This window comes from Mustelus asterias, chromosome 17 (genome assembly GCF_964213995.1).
Source record: "Mustelus asterias chromosome 17, sMusAst1.hap1.1, whole genome shotgun sequence".
NCBI classification, from domain to species: Eukaryota; Metazoa; Chordata; class Chondrichthyes; order Carcharhiniformes; family Triakidae; genus Mustelus; species Mustelus asterias.
The window spans coordinates 91,752,571-91,773,215 of NC_135817.1; the positions used below are offsets into that span (position 1 = coordinate 91,752,571).

The 20,645-nt window shown below is 47.8% G+C and overlaps 1 protein-coding gene across 1 annotated transcript in view; it reads right to left on the reverse strand.

Annotated features, from left to right (window-relative positions):
* LOC144506217 (ubiquitin-associated and SH3 domain-containing protein A-like) overlaps window positions 1-20,645 on the reverse strand; it is a 218,525-nt gene that overhangs the window by 107,752 nt on the left and 90,128 nt on the right. The window contains exon 7 of the mRNA XM_078232078.1: window positions 14,030-14,168. Within this exon, the coding sequence (XP_078088204.1) occupies window positions 14,030-14,168 (139 nt within the window). The remainder of the gene's footprint in view (window positions 1-14,029; window positions 14,169-20,645) is intronic.

Here is a 20,645-nt window from a genome sequence, read left to right on the forward strand (position 1 = left end):
GCAGAAGCCTACCATGGTGAACCTTATCAAACGCCTTACTAAAATCCATATATACCACGTCCACTGCCTTGCCCCCATCCACCTCCTTGGTCACTTTCTCAAAAAACTCAATAAGGTTAGTAAGGCACGACCTACCTGCCACAAAACCATGCTGACTATCACCTATCAATTCATTACTCTCCAAATAACTATAAATCCTATCCCTTATAATTTTTTCCAACATCTTGCCGACAACAGAAGTGAGACTCACCGGTCTATAATTCCCGGGGAAGTCTCTGTTCCCCTTCTTAAACAATGGGACAACATTCGCTAACCTCCAATCTTCTGGTACTATACCAGAGGCCAACGACGACCTGAAGATCAGAGCCAGAGGCTCTGCAATCACTTCTCTTGCCTCCCAGAGAATCCTTGGATAAATCCCATCCGGACCAGGGGATTTATCTATTTTCAGACCCTCCAGAATATCCTGCACATCCTCCTTATCAACTGTAATACTGTCTATTCTACTCCCTTGCAACCCAGTGTCCTCCTCAGCTATATTCATGTCCCCTTGCGTGAACACCGAAGAGAAATATTGGTTCAATGCTTCACCAATCTCCTCCGGTTCCACACATAACTTCCCTCTGCCATCTATAACTGGCCCTAAACTTGCCCTAACCAACCTTCTGTTCTTGACATACCTATAGAACGCCTTAGGATTCTCTTTAACCCTATCCGCCAAAGTCTTCTCATGTCCCCTTTTAGCCCTTCTAAGCTCGCTCTTCAACTCCCTCTTAGCCAATCTAAAGCTTTCTAGTGCACTACCCGAGTGCTCACGTCTCATCCGAACATAAGCCTCCTTTTTCTTTTTAACCAACAAAGAAACTTTTTTGGTGCACCACGGTTCCCTAGCCCTACCAATTCCTCCTTGCCTGACAGGGACATACCTATCACAGACTCGCAGTAGCTGCTCCTTGAAAAAACTCCACATGTCGGACGTTCCCAGTCCCTGTAATCTCCTAGTCCAACCTATGTTTCCTAATTCTCTCCTAATAGCCTCATAATTACCCTTCCCCCAGCTAAAACCACTGGCCCGAGGTTCATGCCTATCCCTTTCCATCACTAAGGTGAACGTAACCGAATTGTGGTCACTATCACCAAAATGCACACCAACTTCCAAGTCTAGCACCTGGTCTGGCTCATTTCCCAGCACCAGATCCAATATAGCCTCACCTCTAGTTGGCCTGTCTACATACTGAGTCAAAAAACCTTCCTGCACGCATTGAACAAAAACTGACCCCTCTAACGAGCTAGAGCTATAACAATTCCAGTCAATATTAGTCAAGTTAAAATCCCCCATAACAATTGCCCTATTACTTTCACTCCTAAGCAGGATTGACTCCGCAATCCTTTCCTCAACCTCAATGGGGACGAAGTGGAAATGGTTGAAGCTTCAAGTTTTTAGGTGTCCAGATCACCAACAACCTGTCCTGGTCCCTCCACGCTGACGTTATAGTTAAGAAAACCCACCAATGCCTCTACTTTCTCAGAAGGCTAAGGAAATTTGGCATGTCACCAATTTTTACAGATACATCAAAGAAAGCATTCTTTCTGGTTGTATCACAGCTTGGTATGGTTCCTGCTCTGACCAAGAATGCAAGAAACTACAAAGGGTTGTGATCATAGCCCAGTTCATTACGCAAACCAGCCTCCTTTCCATTGACACTGTCTACACTTCTGGTTGCATCAGAAAAGCAGCCAGGTGGCACAGTGCCACAGTGGTTAGCACTGCTGCCTCACAATGCCAGGGATCCAAGTTCGATTCCTGGCTTGGGGCACTGACTGTGCGGAGTCTGCAAGTTCTCCCCGTGTCTGCATGGGTTTCTTCTGGGTGCTCCGGTTTCCTCCCACAGTCAGAAAGATGTGCTGGTTAGGTGCATTGGCCATGCTAAATTCTCCTTCCAAGTACCTGAACAGGCACTGGAGTGTTGCAACAAGGGAACTTTCACAGTAACTTCATTGCAGTGTTAATAAACTTAAAACTAAATGTTCTGTGAAGTGGCCTCGCAAGACTGAAGCTGGACAAACAACTAGCATTGACCTAGGCACTGGAAACAACAATGGCAAACTCAGCCTTGTCGGCCTTGTATATTCCTCCTTACTAACATCTGGGGGCTTGTGTCTAAACTGGGAGAGCCGCCTCACAGACTAGTCAAACAACAGTCTGACATAGTCATTCTCACAGATTCATACCCGACAGATAATTTCCCAGATACCACCATTACCATCCCTGGTTATATCCTGTCTCACTGGCAGGACAGACCCAGCAGAGGTGGCAGTAAGGGAGTGAGTTGCCCTGGGAGTCCTTAACATCGACTCCAGACCCCATGAGGCCTCATAGCATCAAACATGGGCAAGAAACCTCCTGCTGATCACCGCATACCACTCAGCTGATGAATCATGTTCAACTCCACTTGGAATCATAGAATCCTTAGAGTGCAGAAGGAGGCCATTTGGCCCATTGAGCCTGCACCAACCCCATGCACTTACCACAGATAGTCCCCCTGTCACTAAGGGGTAGGTTAGCATGGCCCATCCACCTAACCCGCATATCTTTGGACTGTGGGAGGAAACCGGAGTACCTTGGTGAGACCGCATTTGGAATATTGCGTGCAGTTCTGGTCACCTCACTATAAGAAGGATGTGGAAGCGCTGGAAAGAGTGCAGAGGAGATTTACCAGGATGCTGCCTGGTTTGGAGTGTCGGTCTTATGAGGAAAGGTTGAGGGAGCTGGGGCTGTTCTCTCTGGAGCGGAGGAGATTGAGGGGAGACTTAATAGAGGTTTATAAAATGATGAAGGGGATAGATCGAGTGAACGTTCAAAGACTATTTCCTCGGGTGGATGGAGCTATTACGAGGGGGCATAACTATAGGGTTCATGGTGGGAGATATAGGAAGGATATCAGAGGTAGGTTCTTCACGCAGAGAGTGGTTGGGGTGTGGAATGGACTGCCTGCAGTGATAGTGGAGTCAGACACTTTAGGAACATTTAAGCGGTTATTGGATAGGCACATGGAGCACACCAGGATGGTAGGGAGTGGGATAGCTTGATCTTGGTTTCAGATGAAGGTTGGCACAACATCGTGGGCCGAAGGGCCTGTTCTGTGCTGTACTGTTCTATGTTCTATGTTCTATGTTCTACCCAGAGGAAACCCACGCAGACACGGGGAGAACGTGCAAACTCCACACTAGACAGTGACCCAAGCCGGGACTCGAACCCCGGTCCCTGGCACTGTAATCACTAAGTCACCGTGCCACCCTTGGAGGAAGGACTGACAGTGGCAAAGGCATAGAATGTACACTAGGTGGAGACTTCAATGTCCGTCACCAAGAGTGGCTCGGTAACACCACCACTGACCGTAATGACCAAGTCCTAAAAGAAAATGACACTTGATGTCATCCTCACCAACCTGCCAGCCACAGGTGCACCTGTCCATCTCAGTTTCTGAGAAAGTGTCCACCACATAGTCTTTGTGGAAACACAGTCCTGTCTTCACATTAAGGTTACCCTCCATTGTATTATGTGGCACAACCACTGTGTTAAATGAGGTGGACTTCGACCAGGTTTAGCAACTCAAGACTGAGCATCCATGAGGCGTGTGGGCTATCAGCAGCAGCAGAACTAAACTCCAGCACAATCTGTAACCTTCTGGCCCGACATATAGCCGCCCAATAGTAACAGGGAGGTGGAGGAGCAGATAGGGAAACAGATCCTGGAGAGATGCAGTAATAGCAGAGTTGTTGTGATGGGAGACTTTAATTTCCCAAACATAGATTGGAATATCCCTAGGGTAAGGGGATTGGATGGGGAAGAGTTCGTTAGGTGTGTTCAGGAGAGTTTCCTGACACAGCATGTGGACAAGCCTACAAGAAGAGAGGCTGTACTTGATCTGATACTGACCAATGAACCTGGACATGTGTCAGATCTCTCAGTGGGGGAGCATCTTGAGGATAGCGATCATAACTCTATCTCCTTTAGGCTTGCATTGGAAAAAGAGAGGATCAGGCAAGCTAGGAAAGTGTTTATATGGAGTAAGGGAAAATATGAAGACATTAGGCAGCAAATTAGAGAAGTAAATTGGAAGGAGGTATTCTCGGGGAAATGTACTGAAGAGAGGTGGCAGTTTTTCAAGGAATGTCTGTCTAGAGTTCTACAGGACAACGTTCCGAGCAGACAAGGAGGTGTTGGTCGGTTAAAGGAACCGTGGTGCACGAAAGCTGTGCGGGACCTAGTCGAGAAGAAAATGAAAGCGTACAAAAGGCTCAGAGAGCTTGGCGAAGATAGGGATTCAGAAGAGTATACGGCTTGTAGGAAGGGACTAAAGAAGGAAATTAGGAGAGCCAGAAGGGGTCATGAGAAGGCCCTGGCAGGTAGGATTAAGGAGAACCCTAAGGCGTTCTATAAATATGTGAAGAGTAAAAGGATGGGACGTGAAGGAATAGGGCCTATAAAAGATGAAGGCGGGAAAGTCTGTACGGGACCAGTAGAAATGGCAGAGGTGCTCAATGAGTATTTTGCCTCGGTTTTCACAGAGGAGAAGGACATGGGTGGATGTACTGCGGGCGTGCGGTGGACTGAAAGGATTGAGTATGTGGACTTTAAGAGGTTGTGCTGGAATCTTAGAATGGCATCAAGATAGATAAGTTGCCGGGTCCGGATGGGATGTACCCCAGGTTACTGTGGGAGACGAGGGAAGAGATTGCAGAGCCTCTGGCGATGATCTTTGCATCGTCGATGGAGACGGGAGAGGTGCCGGAGGATTGGAGGATTGCGGATGTGGTTCCTATTTTCAAGCAGGGGAATAGGGATAGCCCAGGTAATTACCGACCGGCGGGTCTAACCTCAGTGGTTGGTAAACTGATGGAGAAGATCCTGAGGGACAGGATATATGAGCATTTAGAGAGGTTTAGTATGCTCAAGAATACTCAGCATGGCTTTGTCAAGGGCAGATCGTGCCTTACGAGCCTGGTGGAGTTCTTCGAAAATGTGACTAAACGCATTGACGAAGAGAAGGCGGTAGATGTGGTTGATATGGATTTTAGCAAGGCGTTCGATAAGGTCCCCCATGCAAGGCTTCAAGAAAAAGTGAGAGGGCATGGGATCCAAGGGGCTGCTGCCCTGTGGATCCAGAACTGGCTTGCCAAAGGAGGCATAGAGTGGATATAGATGGGTCTTTTTCTAAATGGAGGTCGGTCACCAGTGGTGTGCCCCAGGGATCTGTTCTGGGACCCTTGCTGTTTGTCATTTTCATAAATGACCTGGATGAGGAAGCGGAGGGATGGGTTGGTAAGTTTGCCGATGACATGAAGGTTGGTGGGGTGTTGCATAGTCTGGAGGGATGTCAGAAGTTACAGAGGGACATAGATAGGATGCAAGACTGGGTGGACAAGTGGCAGATGGACTTCAACCCAGATAAATGCGTCGTGGTCCATTTTGGTAGGTTAAATGGGATGAAGGAGTACAATATAAAGGGAAAGTCTCTTAGTACTGTAGAGGATCAGAAGGACCTTGGGGTCCGGGTCCATAGGACTCTAAAATCGGCCCCGCAGGTGGAGGAGGTGTTTAAGAAGGCGTATGGTGTGCTGGCCTGTATCAATCGAGGGATTGAGTTTAGGAGTCCGGGGATAATGATGCAGCTACATAAGACCCTCGTCAGAACCCACTTGAAGTACTGTGCTTAGTTCTGTTCGCCTCACTATAGGAAGGATGTGGAAAAGATTGAAAGGGTGCAGAGGAGATTTACAAGGATGTTGCCTGGATTGAGTGGCATGCCTTATGAGGATAGGCTGAGGGAGCTCGGTCTTTTCTCCTTGGAGAGACGAAGGATGAGAGGAGACCTAATAGAGTTGTATAAGATGTTGAGAGGCATAGATCGGGTGGACTCTCAGAGGCTATTTCCCAGGGTGGAAATGTCTTCTACGAGAGGACACAGGTTTAGGGTGCTGGGGGGTAGGTACAGGGGAGATGTTAGGGGTAAGTTTTTCACACAGAGGGTGGTGGGCGAGTGGAATCGGCTGCCGTCAGTGGTGGTGGAGGCGAACTCAATAGGGTCTTTTAAGAGCTCCTGGATGAGTACATGGAGCTTAATAGGATGGAGGGTTATAGGTAGGTCTAGAAGGTAGGGATGTGTTCGGCACAACTTATGGGCCGAAGGGCCTGTTTGTGCTGTAGTTTTTCTGTGTTTCTATATCCCCCACTCAACCATTACCATCAAGCCAGGGTATTAACCCTGGTTCAATGGAGAGTGCAGGAGGGCTCGCCAGGAGCAACAGGAGACATACCTAAAAATGAGGTGTCAACCTAGTGAAGCTCCAACACAGAATTACTTGCATGCCAAATGGCAAAAACAGCAAGTGATAGACAGAGCTAAGCGATCCCAGAACCAATGAATCAGTTCTGAGCTCTGCAATTCTGACACATCCAGCCATGAATGGTGGTTGTCAATTAAACAACTCACTGTGGGAGGCGGCTCCACAAATATCCCCATCCTCAGTGATGGAGGAGCCCAGCACATCAGTGCAAAAGATAAGGCTGAAGTATTCGCAGCAATCTTCAGCCAGAAGTGCCGAGTGGATGATCCATCTCAGCCTCCTCCAGTGGTCCCCAGCATCTCAGATGTCAGTTTTAAGCCAATTCGATTCACTCCACGTGACATCAAGAAACGGCCAAAGGCACTGGATGCTGCAAAGGCAATGGGCCCTGATAACATTCCAGCAATCGTACTGAAGACTTGTGCTCCAGAACTTGCCGCTCCCCTAGCCAAACTCTTCCAGTACAGTTACAGCACTGGCATCTACCCAACAATGTGGAAAATTGCCCAGGTATGTCCTGTACACAAAAAACAGGACAAATCCAACCCGACCAATTACCCATCAGTCTACTCTCGATCATCAGTAAAGTGATGGAAGGGGTCATCAACAGCGCTATCAAGCAGCACCTGCTCAGCAATAACCTGCTCTCTGGCACTCAGTTTGGGTTTTTTCAGGAGCATTACGGCCTTGGTTCAAACATGGACAAAAGAGCTGAACTCCTGAGTGAGGTGAGAGTCATGATGTGGAGATGCTGGCGTTGGACTGGGGTAAACACAGTAAGAGTTTTAACAACACCAGATTAAAGTCCAACAGGTTTATTTGGTAGCAAATACCATTAGCTTTCGGAGCGCTGCTCCTTTGTCAGATGGAGTGGAAATCTGCTCTCAAACAGGGCACAGAGACACAAAATCAAGTTACAGAATACTAATTGGAATGCGAATCTTTACAGCTAATCAAGTCTTAAAGATACAGACAATGTGAGTGGAGAGAGCATTAGGCACAAGTTAAAGAAATGTGTATTGTCTCCAGACAGGACAGCCAGTGAGATTCTGCAAGTCCAGGCAAGCTGTGGGGGTTACCGATAGTGTCACATGAACCCAAGATCCCGGTTGAGGCCGTCCTCATGTGTGCGGAACTTGGCTATCAGTTTCTGGTGAGCGACTTCAGCAAGGCGTTCGATAAGGTCCCCCATGCAAGACTTCTTGAGAAAGTGAGAGGGCATGGGATCCAAGGGGCTGTTGCCTTGTGGATCCAGAACTGGCTTGCCTGCAGAAGGCAGAGAGTGGCTGTGGAGGGGTCTTTCTCTGCATGGAGGTCAGTGACCAGTGGAGTGCCCCAGGGATCTGTTCTGGGACCCTTGCTGTTTGTCATTTTCATAAATGACCTGGATGAGGAAGTGGAGGGATGGGTTGGTAAGTTTGCTGATGACACCAAGGTAGGTGGTGTTGTGGATAGTTTGGAGGGATGTCAGAAGTTGCAGCGAGACATAGATAGAATGCAAGACTGGGCGGAGAAGTGGCAGATGGACTTCAACCCGGATAAGTGTGTAGTGATCCATTTTGGCAGATCCAATGGGATGAAGCAGCAGTATAGTATGAAGGGTACCATTCTTAGCAGTGTAGAGGATCAGAAGGACCTTGGGGTCCGGGTCCATAGGACTCTTAAATCGGCCTCGCAGGTGGAGGATGCGGTCAAGAAGGCGTACGGCGTACTGGCCTTCATTAATCGATGGATTGAGTTTAGGAGTTGGGAGATAATGCTGCAGCTTTATAGGACCCTGGTTAGACCCCACTTGGAGTACTGCGCGCAGTTCTGGTCACCTCATTACAGGAAAGATGTTGAAGCCATTGAAAGGGTGCAGAGGAGATTTACAAGGATGTTGCCTGGATTGGGGGGCATGCCTTATGAGGATAGGTTGAGGGAGCTTGGTCTCTTCTCCCTGGAGAGACGAAGGATGAGAGGTGACCTGATAGAGGTTTACAAGATGTTGAGAGGTCTGGATAGGGTAGACTCTCAGAGGCTATTTCCAAGGGCTGAAATGGTTGCTACGAGAGGACACAGGTTTAAGGTGCTGGGGGGTAGGTACAGAGGAGATGTCAGGGGTAAGTTTTTCACTCAGAGGGTGGTGGGTGAGTGGAATCGGCTGACGTCGGTGGTGGTGGAGGCAAACTCGTTGGGGTCTTTTAAGAGACTTCTGGATGAGTACATGGGATTTAATGGGATTGAGGGCTATAGATAGGCCTAGAGGTAGGGATATGATCGGCGCAACTTGTGGGCCGAAGGGCCTGTTTGTGCTGTGGCTTTCTATGTTCTATGTTCTATGACTCTGCGCTGTCGTGTGTCATGAAGGCCGCCTTGGAGAACGCTTACCCGAAGAGCTGAGAAGTTCCGAAGAACAAAGGGACCTTGGCGTGTTTGTCCATAGATCTCTGAAGGTGGAAGGGAATATTAATGGGCTGGTGAAAAAGGCATATGGCACACTCGCCTTTAACCCAGTCTGCAGGTGCCACAGGTGATCAAGAAGGCAAATGGGATGTTGGCCTATATCGCAAGGGGGATAGAATATAAAAGCAGAGATGTCTTGCTACAATGGTACAGGGCATTGGTGAGGCCGCAGCTGGAATACTGTGTGCAATATTGGTCCCCTTATTTGCGGAAGGATATATTGGCCTTGGAGGGAGTGCAGAGAAGGTTCACCAGGTTGATACCAGAGACGAGGGGTGTTGACTATGAGGAGAGACTGAGCAGATTGGGTTTGTACTCGTTGGAATTTAGAAGGCTGAGGGGGGATCTTATAGAGACCTATAAGATAATGAAGGGGCTGGATAGGGTAGCGGTGGAGAGATTCTTTCCACTTAGAAAGGAAACTAGAACTAGAGGGCACAGCCTCAAAATAAAGGGGGGTCAGTTTAGGACAGAGTTGAGGAGGAACTTCTTCTCTCAGAGGGTGGTGAATCTCTGGAATTCTCTGTCCACTGAAGTGGTGGAGGCTACCTCGTTGAATATGTTTAAATCACGGATAGATGGATTCCTGATCGGTAAGGGAATTAGGGGTTATAGGGATCAGGCGGGTAAGTGGAACTGATCCACTTCAGATCAGCCATGATCTTATTGAATGGCGGGGCAGGCTCGAGGGGCTAGATGGCCTACTCCTGCTCCTATTTCTTATGTTCTTATGTTCTTTATCAATGAAAACATTGATTGCAAAAGCAGAGAGGTCATGTTAGAGTTGTCTAGAACTTTGGTGAGGCCACAGCGAGAGTACTATGTGTAGTTCTGGTCACAACATTATAGGAAGAATGTGATTACACCAGATTGGGATGCAGAGGAGATTTACCAGGATGCTGCCTGGGATGGAACATTTAAGTGGTGAAGAGAGGTTGGATAGGCTTGGGTTGTTTTCATTGGAGCAGAGAAGACTGAGGGGCGCCTGATTAAGGTGTTCAAGATTATGAGGGACACGGAAAGAGTGTATAGAGAGCAGCTGTTCCCCTTAGTTGAAGGGTCAGTCATGAGGAAACAAAAGGCCTGATTTGACCAAAACAATCGTGGTAAAGTTGGGCGTCGGGCAATACCGCGATCTGCACCCGAATCTGAGCAGATCGCGGCTTTACCGACACCCGATTCGGGCGCGGGTCCGGCACGCACCCGAATCGGGCAGCCTGACGATTTAAATGCATTTTCATGCATTTAAATCGACTTAATGAACCGCGCGCCCAACTCTACCACCAAATCCCACTTTACCGATATCTGGCCCAATCCGCGTCCGCGCTGTAACTGACCTGCAAAGTAAAAGTCTGAAGTCGTCGCTGCAGCCTCCGAAGAGCGGAGTCAGAGACTGCAAACGGCTCCCTGACCCAGGTCATTCGGGGCAGGAGGGGGGTGGGAGGAGGAGAGGGGGTGTGACGTCTCATCCCCTGGGGGTGGGGGTGGGAGGGGAGGGGGTGTGACGTCTCATCCTCTGGGGGTGGGGGTGGGAGGGGAGGGGGTGTGACGTCTCATCCTCTGGGGGGGAGAGGGGGTGTGACGTCTTATCCTCTGCGGGGGGGGGGGTGGGTGGGAGGGGAGGGGGTGTGACGTCTCATCCTCTGGGGGGGAGAGGGGGTGTGACATATCATCCTCTGGTCGGGGGGGGTTCCGCTGCCTGTCTGCGGCCGATCCCTCCTGGCACCATCACTGGTTCACTACCAGCCACAGATTACTCTTCCCTGCGGGTGCGAGAGAGCGGGAGAGATGTCTGTGGCTGGTAGTGAACCAGTGATGGTGCCAGGAGGGATCGGCCACAGACACGCAGCGGAACCCCCCCCCGACCAGAGGGTGAGACGTCACACCCCGCCCCCCCCCAGGGGATGATATATCACACCCCCTCTCCTCCTCCCACCCCCCCACCCCCCAGAGGATGAGACGTCACCCCCCCTCCCCTCCCACCCTGCCCCCCCCCTCCGACCAGAGGATGAACGTCAGAGAGCCGCTCTCTGCTTTTTTTTTCGCGCTCGGACGCACTGTCAGATTTATTTCAAACTGCGCATGCGCAGTTCAGAGCTCCGATCGGTCCGCCAGCGCTAAGCCCCGCCCACAGCGCGGATCGGGCCGGAGCTGGCAAAACGTGTATGGGCGCTGGAAAGAGGATTCCAGGCGCGGATCTATTTGACGCCCAGATCCGGCACTTAGACTCAAAATGGTAAAATTCCCCCCAAAGGTTCAAGATGAGGGGCAGGAGGTTTAGGGGGGATTTGAGGAAAAACTTTTTTTACCCAGAGAGTGGTGACAGTCTGGAATGTGCTGCCTGGGAGGGTGGCAGAGGCGGGTTGCCTCACATCCTTTAAAAGGTATCTGGATGAGCACTTGGCACATCATAACATTCAGGGCTATGGACTCAAAGGACCAAACAATCTATTCCTATGTTTCTGAGATCCTGGGAAGGATTTCTAATCCCACTATAACACAATCAGAATTTAAAATCAGAATTTTAAAAAAATCTGAAAATGAAGGCCAGTGGGGATGTTGTGAAATTGAAGGAATGGCATTCCCTTTAGGAATTCTGCATTCCCACTCTCCCCGACCCTATAATGACCTTATGCCAGGCTCATAAGTCTTCTGACAGGACACCCAACCTTGGTCCAGATGAGGTTCTTCTTAAGCACTGTTTCTCACCTGCCTCAGTTTTAGGTTGGTAGCAGGATTTACCTGGCATGGAAGAAGCCCAAAAAGGAATGGGCAAGATTGTTGGGTGGGTGCACCTCCATGAGAAGTTCCCTTTTGAATATGGGCACAACCCCGTCCCTTAAGATGCAGTGGCCACTAGACATTCCTTCCCCCAGCCTTGTGCCCAGATACCCCAAACACCACCCCTTGCACTCCCTTCCTCCCACACCCTTGACCTTCCCTATTCTCACTGCCCTGGGACCGCCTAAACTTATCTTGTCCTCTGGCCCCAGGACTTAGGCTCAGGCATCTTCCTGAAGTTCTGCTTTAGTCCACTGCAACTCTCGAAGGTGGGACTTTCAACTTACTGAGTGGTGGAGGTTCCACCTGCAGCCAATGGACACTAATTTGAGCATCAAATGTCAAAGAGCAAAGAACAGGAACAGGCCCTTCGGCCCTCCAAGCCTGCATCAATCACATTTACCTATCTAAACCAATTGCTTATATCCTTCTATTCCCCATTTGTTCATATGCCCATCAAGATAAGTCTTAAATGTGGCTAACGTAACTGCCTCAACCTCATCACTTGGCAGTGCATTCCAGGCCCCCACCACCCTCTGTCTAAAAAACTTCCCCCGCACATCTCCACTGAGCATTTCCCCCCTTATCTTGAACTTATGCCCCCTTGTATTTGTCCTTTCTGCCCTGGGAAAAAGCTTCCAACTATTCACCTTATCGATACCTCTCATCATTTTATGAACTTCTATCAGGTCGCCCCTCAGCCTCCGTCTTTCCAGGGAGAACAATCCCAGTTTATTCAATCTCTCCTCGTAGCTAATACCCTCCATACCAGGCAACATCCTGGTAAACCTTTTCTGTACTCCCTCCAAAGCCTCCACGTCTTTCAGGTAGTGTGGTGACCAGAATTGGACACAGTATTCCAAATGTGGCTGAACCAACGTTTTATACAACTGTAGCATAATCATAGAATCATAGAAACCCTACAGTGCAGAAAGAGGCCATCTGGCCCATCGAGTCTGCACCGACCACAATCCCACCCAGGCCCTACCCCCATATCCCTATATATTTACCCACTAATCCCTCTAACCTACGCATCTCAGGACACTAAGGGGCAATTTTAGCATGGCCAATCAACCTAACCCGCACATCTTTGGATTGTGGGAGGAAACCGGAGCACCTGGAGGAAACCCACGCAGACACGAGGAGAATGTGCAAATTCCACACAGACAGTGACCCAAGCCGGGAACCGAACCCAGGTCCCTGGAGCTGTGAAGCAGCAGTGCTAACCACTGTGCTACCGTGCCGCCCAACTTATATATATACTTATAATTTGCCAACTTATATACTCGATGCCACTCCGATGAGGACAAGCATGCCATATGCTTTCTTCACCAACTTTTCCACTTGTGCTGCCACTTTTAAGGATCTGTGGGCCTGTACTTCCAGATCTCTCTGTGTGTCTTTGCTCCTGATTGTTCTGCCATCTTATGGAGACTTATAAGATAATGCGGGGGCTGGATAGGGTGGAGGCGGAGAGATTCTTTCCACTTAGTAAGGAAGTTAAAACTAGAGGACACAGCCTCAAAATAAAGGGGGGTCGGTTTAAGACAGAGTTGAGGAGGAACTTCTTCTCCCAGAGGGTGGTGAATCTCTGGAATTCTCTGCCCACTGAGGTGGTGGAGGCTACCTCGCTGAATATGTTTAAAGCGCGGATGGATGGATTCCTGATCGGTAAGGGAATTAAGGGTTATGGGGATCAGGCGGGTAAGTGGTACTGATCCACGTCAGATCAGCCATGATCTTATTGAATGGCGGGGCAGGCTCGAGGGGCTAGATGGCCTACTCCTGCTCCTATTTCTTATGTTCTTATGTTCTTATTTATTTTATAGCTCCCACCTGAATTGGATTTACCAAAATGCAGCACCTTGCATTTGCCCGGATTAAATTCCATCTGCCATTTCTCTGCCCAATTTTCCAGCCTATCTATATCCTGCTGTATTCTCTGACAATCTTCATCACTATCCGCAACTCCACCAATCTTAGTATCATCCGCAAACTTGCTAATCAGACCAGCTACGTTTTCTTCCAAGTCATTTATATATGTTACAAACAGCAGAGGTCTCAGCACTGATCCCTGTGGAACGCCACTAGTTACAGACCACCATTCAGAAAAACAGCATTCCACCGCTGCCCTCTATCTTCTATGGCCAAGCCAGTTCTGTATCCATCTAGCTAGTTCACCCTGATCCCGTGAGATTTGTCTGCAGGAACTCAGAGTCGGCGGGAAGGGAAATCCTGCCACCTGAAAATTTCAGGCCAAAAAGTTGAATATGGGTGAAGATAAAATGTTGATTATTAAGAAATGCCAACACCAACATCTCGAGATACGTTTGTAGTTGTATTTATAACACAAAGATCTATTTCTGATTAAATGAATGCCTCTTCTTTGGCGAAAACAGTTTGCTAAGAACTTTATCTGCAGTACAGGAATTGATTGTGTTTTTATAATTACCTGTGATTCAAGAAGTTTATGAATACTGTTTGTTGCTTGTGGCTGTGATGGCAAAAGGATTCCGCTTTGTGAAGATGGAAGATTATGTTCATGAACACTGGAGGAAGTTCTCACCAAGGTTTCACAAAAGGCATATGTCCTATTAAAAAAATTGGAATCATAAGTCAAAGAAATTCATGTTATAAAGAATTAATTCATCACACAATCCATGATTAGCAGCCCTTAGTGGACTGCAACAAGAGGTTGAAAACAGAGAGATACCCTCCACCGGCCATCCACTGCAGCAGCTAAGCTACACAGATGTCCTCCTTACCTCTGCAATCATAGAATCATACAGTGAAGAAGAGGCCCTTCAACCCATCGAGTCGGTACCGACACAAGAGGAACACGTGACCAACACCTAATCCCATTTACCAGCATTTGGCACGTAGCCTTGAACGTTATGACGTGCTTCACATTCACCGAGTGAATATCTGCTCTCCCTCCCAACACCCTCCCTGATATAATAGCCACAACTCCTCATAAATTCCCCTGTAAACCACCGGGGTGAATATTGTACCCCCCCCCCCCCCCCTCAAGTATGGCAAGAGTTCACCTCACCCCTCAACTCATTTCCATGTGTCCCCAGCGTTCCCTTTGGTACCTCTTGAGTATTGAAGAGGCTGAGGAGTGTGGCAATAGTGTAACTGATATGGATATATATATATATATATAATGGATTTTTTTTGTGTGTTTAAGGGGAAAGTTTAAAAATTCAGCTTTATTCTACAGGTGGTTAGCATGTCTGGGTGGAATGCAGATGCTGGACGAGCAGGATAATCACTCATTTTAATCTTGCAAGTGGTTATATTAAGTTGAATTCATGGACTTTTGTTGATTTAAGTTCACTTGGGATTTCTGATCAGAGAGATTGACAGGGTCAGGTGATGATGTGATATATGTGCAGTCCTGAGACTAGCACAGAAAAGACTTTTGCAGGAAGCACTTTAGTTTGTAGCTAAAGCCTGGTTGAAGTTAGAAGGATTTTGCAGGCTTACTGAAAACTTCAAGACTGTTTACACTCATTATAGCAAGTATATTTATGGTTGCTAACTGTATTTAAAGCAGTATTTAAGTCTGTAAGAGGAACAATGCTTATTTGAAACTGAAAAAGTGCTGAATTGGAAATTAAAGTTGTTTCCTTTTCATTTTTTAAAATATTGTTCAACTGGGGCTTGATGAATTGAGTTATAAGGAGAGGCTGGATAGACTGGGACTTTTTTCTCTGGAGTGTAGGAGGCTGAGGGGTGATCTTATAGAGGTCTATAAAATAATGATGGGCATAGACAAGGTAGATAGTCAATATCTTTTCCCAAAGGTAGGGGAGTCTAAAACTAGAGGGCATAGGTTTAAAGCGAGAGGGGAGAGATACAAAAGTGTCCAGAGGGGCAATTTTTTCACAAAGAGGGTGGTGAGTGTCTGGAACAAGCTGCCAGAGGTAGTAGCAGAGGCGGGTACAATTTTGTCTTTTAAAAAACATTTAGATAGTTACATGGGATGATGGGTATAGAGGGATATGGGCCAAATGCGGGCAATTGGGATTAGCTTAGAGTTTAAAAAAAAAGAAAGGGCGGCATGGACAAGTTGGGCCAAAGGGCTTGCTCCAAGCTGTAAACCTCTATGACTCTATGTTAATAGTTAAGTAGCTTAATTTGTTAGAGTTATGGTTAAACTGTGTTATTAAATAAAGTTTGTTTTAGGATAAAAGATCCCTAATTTGTCAGTGGAATTACCCCTGGAGTGAACCATCCTTTCCCCACACTTATGCTAAAATAGAAAAATTGTTAGTATCTAGTCTGGCTTGCTAATGTAATTTGGGGTTCTGGTCCAGCACCCTAACAGGAGAAATGGCTGCCTGAGCACCCATGTCCGACATGCCAAGACGAAACATGTGGTCATCTCTGGTACGTTGCCGGTACCACGTGATAGCGAGTTGAGGAACAGGGAGAGAGTGCAGTTAAATATGTGGTTGCAGGGATGGTGTAGGAGGGAGGGTTTCAGATACGTGGATAATTGGAACACATTCTGGGGAAGGTGGGACCTGTACAAACAGGACGGGGTGCACCTGAACCAGAGGGGCACCAATATCCTCGGAGGGAAATTTGTTACAGCTCTTCAGGGGGGTTTAAACTAATTTGTCAGGGGAGTGGGAAAGGGAGTTGTAGTCCAGAAGTCAGTGAGGGTGGTGAGGTATTGGGGAAGGTATCAGGGTCAAGGGTGGGTACTGGTAGACAGGAAGGTGGGTTGAAGTGTGTCTACTTCAATGCAAGGAGCATCCGGAACAAGGTAGATGAACTTGGGGCGTGGATTGGTACTTGGGACTACGATGTTGTGGCCATTACGGAGACGTGGGTAGAACAAGGACAGGAATGGTTGGTGGACGTTCCGGGGTATAGATGTTTCACGAAGTGTAGGGAAGCTGGTAAAAGAGGTGGAGGAGTGGCATTGTTAATCAAGGATAGTTGAACGGCTGCGGAAAGGCACTTCGTGGGGGATCTGCACACTGAGGTAATATGGGCTGAAGTTAGAAATAGGAAAGGAGCGGTCACGTTGCTAGGAGTTTACTATAGGCCCCCAAATAGTAATAGAGATGTGGAGGAAGAAATTGCTAAGCAGATTATGGATATGTGTGGGGGTCACAGGGTAGTTGTCATGGGGGACTTTAACTTTCCAAATATTGATTGGAACCTTTGTAGGTCAAATAGTTTGGATGGGGCAGTTTTTGTGCAGTGTGTGCGGGAGGGTTTCCTGACACAATATGTGGATGGGCCGACTAGAGGTGAGGCCACATTGGATTTGGTACTGGGAAATGAACCGGGCCAAGTGTTAGATTTGGTTGTGGGAGAGCAATTTGGAGATAGTGACCACAATTCGGTGTCTTTTGTTATTGCAATGGAGAGGGATAGGGCCGTACGGCAGGGCAAGGTTTACAATTGGGGGAGGGGTAATTATGATGCGATTAGGCAAGAATTAGGGGGCATAAGTTGGGAACAGAAACTGTCAGAGAAAGGAACTAATGAAAAGTGGAACTTTTTCAAGGAACAAATACTGGATGTCCTTGATAGGTATGTTCCTGTCAGGCAGGGAGGAAATGGCCGAGTGAGGGAACCATGGTTCACGAAAGAGGTGGAATGTCTTGTGAAAAGGAAGAGGGAAGCTTATGTAGGGATGAGGAAACAAGGTTCAGATGGCTCGATTGAGGGTTACAAGTTAGCAAGGAATGAGCTGAAAAAGGGGCTTAGGAGAGCTAGGAGGGGACATGAGAAGTCCTTGGCGGGTCGGATCAAGGAATACCCCAAGGCTTTTTACTCTTATGTGAGAAATAAAAGAATGACCAGGGTGAGGTTAGGGCCGGTCAAGGACAGTAGTGGGAACTTGTGTATGGAGGCAGTAGAGATAGGCGAGGTGATGAATGAGTACTTTTCTTCAGTGTTCACCAAGGAGAGGGGCCATGTTTTTGAGGAAGAGAAGGTGTTACAGGCTAATAGGCTGGAGGAAATAGATGTTCGGAGGGAGGATGTCTTGGCAGTTTTGAATAAACTGAAGGTCGATAAGTCCCCTGGGCCTGATGAAATGTATCCTAGGATTCTGTGGGAGGCAAGGGATGAGATTGCAGAGCCTTTGGCGTTGATCTTTGGGTCCTCGCTGTCCACGGGGATGGTGCCAGAGGACTGGAGAATGGCGAATGTTGTTCCTCTGTTTAAGAAAGGGAATAGAAATGACCCTGGTAATTATAGACCGGTTAGTCTTACTTCGGTGGTTGGTAAATTGATGGAAAGGGTCCTTCGGGATGGGATTTACGACCATTTAGAAAGATGCGGATTAATCCGAGATAGTCAGCACGGATTCGTGAAGGGCAAGTCGTGCCTCACAAATTTGATAGAATTCTTTGAGGAGGTAACTAAGTGTGTTGATGAAGGTAGGGCAGTTGATGTCATATACATGGATTTTAGTAAGGCGTTTGATAAGGTCCCCCATGGTCGGCTTATGATGAAAGTGAGGAGGTGTGGGATAGAGGGAAAGTTGGCCGATTGGATAGGTAACTGGCTGTCTGACCGAAGACAGAGGGTGGTGGTCGATGGAAAATTTTCAGATTGGAGGCAGGTTGCTAGCGGTGTGCCGCAGGGATCAGTGCTTGGTCCTCTGCTCTTTGTGATTTTTATTAATGACTTAGAGGAGGGGGCTGAAGGGTGGATCAGTAAATTTGCTGATGACACCAAGATTGGTGGAGTAGTGGATGAGGTGGAGGGCTGTTGTAGGCTGCAAAGAGACATAGATAGGATGCAAAGCTGGGCTGAAAAATGGCAAATGGAGTTTAACCCTGATAAATGTGAGGTGATTCATTTTGGTAGGACAAATTTAAATGTGGATTACAGGGTCAAAGGTAGGGTTCTGAAGACTGTGGAGGAACAGAGAGATCTTGGGGTCCATATCCACAGATCTCTAAAGGTTGCCACTCAAGTGGATAGAGCTGTGAAGAAGGCCTATAGTGTGTTAGCTTTTATTAACAGGGGGTTGGAGTTTAAGAGCCGTGGGGTTATGCTGCAACTGTACAGGACCTTGGTGAGACCACATTTGGAATATTGTGTGCAGTCCTGGTCACCTCACTATAAGAAGGATGTGGAAGCGCTGGAAAGAGTGCAGAGGAGATTTACCAGGATGCTGCCTGGTTTGGAGGGTAGGTCATATGAGGAAAGGTTGAGGGAGCTAGGGCTGTTCTCTCTGGAGCGGAGGAGGCTGAGGGGAGACTTAATAGAGGTTTCTAAAATGATGAAGGGGATAGATAGAGTGAACGTTCAAAGACTATTTCCTCGGGTGGATGGAGCTATTACAAGGGGGCATAACTATAGGGTTCGTGGTGGGAGATACAGGACGGATATCAGAGGTAGGTTCTTTACGCAGAGAGTGGTTGGGGTGTGGAATGGACTGCCTGCAGTGATAGTGGAGTCAGACACTTTAGAAACATTTAAGCGGTTATTGGATAGGCACATGGAGCACACCAGGATGATAGGGAGTGGGATAGCTTGATCTTGGTTTCAGATAAAGCTCGGCACAACATCGTGGGCCGAAGGGCCTGTTCTGTGCTGTACTGTTCTATGTTCTATGTTCTATGCCCCTTGGAGGTGAAGGTGCCAGGTTCAGTGAGGGCTCAATATCAGGCGTGAGTGCTCGATAATGAGATGCTAATGTATGAAAATGAGGTTTTCGCCGTTCTGTGGTGTGTTTGGCATCAGCCACTGGCTGGCCTGCTCCAACACTACAAAATGCCATCCTGCCAGCGAGAATCACGTTTTTCAAAACTCTCCGGATTTTGAGCGCACTTCCATTGTCGCAGAGAGTCTGGGCTCAAAATTCCACCCTGTGTCCCCTGGTTCTATATTCGCCAACAGGGAAAACATCCAGCCTGCATCTCGACTGTCCCACCCTGTTAGGATCTGACACGTTTCAATCTTGTTCTTTGAAGCTCCAGTGAATACTGGCCCAGTCAAAATAAAAACAGAAAATGCTGGTTTGGGACAAGATGAAGAGCGGGAATGGAGAAGTGGAAAAATGGAAGTGAGTGAAGGGTGATAAAAATGGGTGAATGAGATGAAAAGAAGAAATAAAATAAAATAAATGGAAATGGGGTGAAGGTGGAGGGGAGAGTTCATGCTCTGAAGTTGTTGAACTCAATGTTCAGTCCTGAAGGCTGTATAGTGCTCAATCTGAAGATGAGGTGTTGTTCCTCCAGTTTGCATTGGGCTTCACTGGAACATTGCAAAAGGCCAAGGATGGACATGTGGACAGGAGAGCAGGGTCCTGTGTTGATGTGGCAAGCAACAGGAAGGTCTGGGTCCTGCTTGAGATAAATGGATATTCAGCGAGACCTTGGTGTCCTCCTGCATCAATCGCTGAAAGTAAGCGCGCAGGTACAGCAGGCAGTAAAGAACATAAGAATATAAGAACTAGGAGCGGGAGTAGGCCATTTGGCCCCTCGAGCCTGCTCCGCCATTCGATAAGACCATGGCTGATATTTTCGTGGACTCAGCTCCACTTACCCACCCGCTCACCGTAATCCTTAATTCCTTTACTATTCAAAAATTTATCTATCCTTCCCTTAAAAACATTCAATGAGGTGGCCTCAACTGCTTCACTGGGCAGGGAATTCCACAGATTCACAACCCTTTGTGTGAAGAAGTTCCTCCTCAACTCAGTCCTAAATCTGCTTCCCCTTATTTTGAGGCAATGCCCCCGAGTTCTAGACTCACCTGCCAGTGGAAACAACTTCCCTGCTTCTATCTTATCTATTCCCTTCATAATCTTATATGTTTCTATAAGGTCTGCCCTCATTCTTCTGAATTTCAATGAGTATAGCCCCAGTCTACTCAGTCTCTCGTCATAAGCCAACCCTCTCAACTCTGGAATCAACCTCGTGAATCTCCTCTGCACCCCCTCCAGTGCCAGTATATCCCTCATGGCAGGCTGGTGCAAAAGGTTAAATCTCACGGGATAAAAGGTGAGCTAGCTAGATGGGTGGAGAACTGGCTTAGCCATAGAAGACAGAGGGTAACAGTGGAGGGGTCTTTTTCTGTTCCGC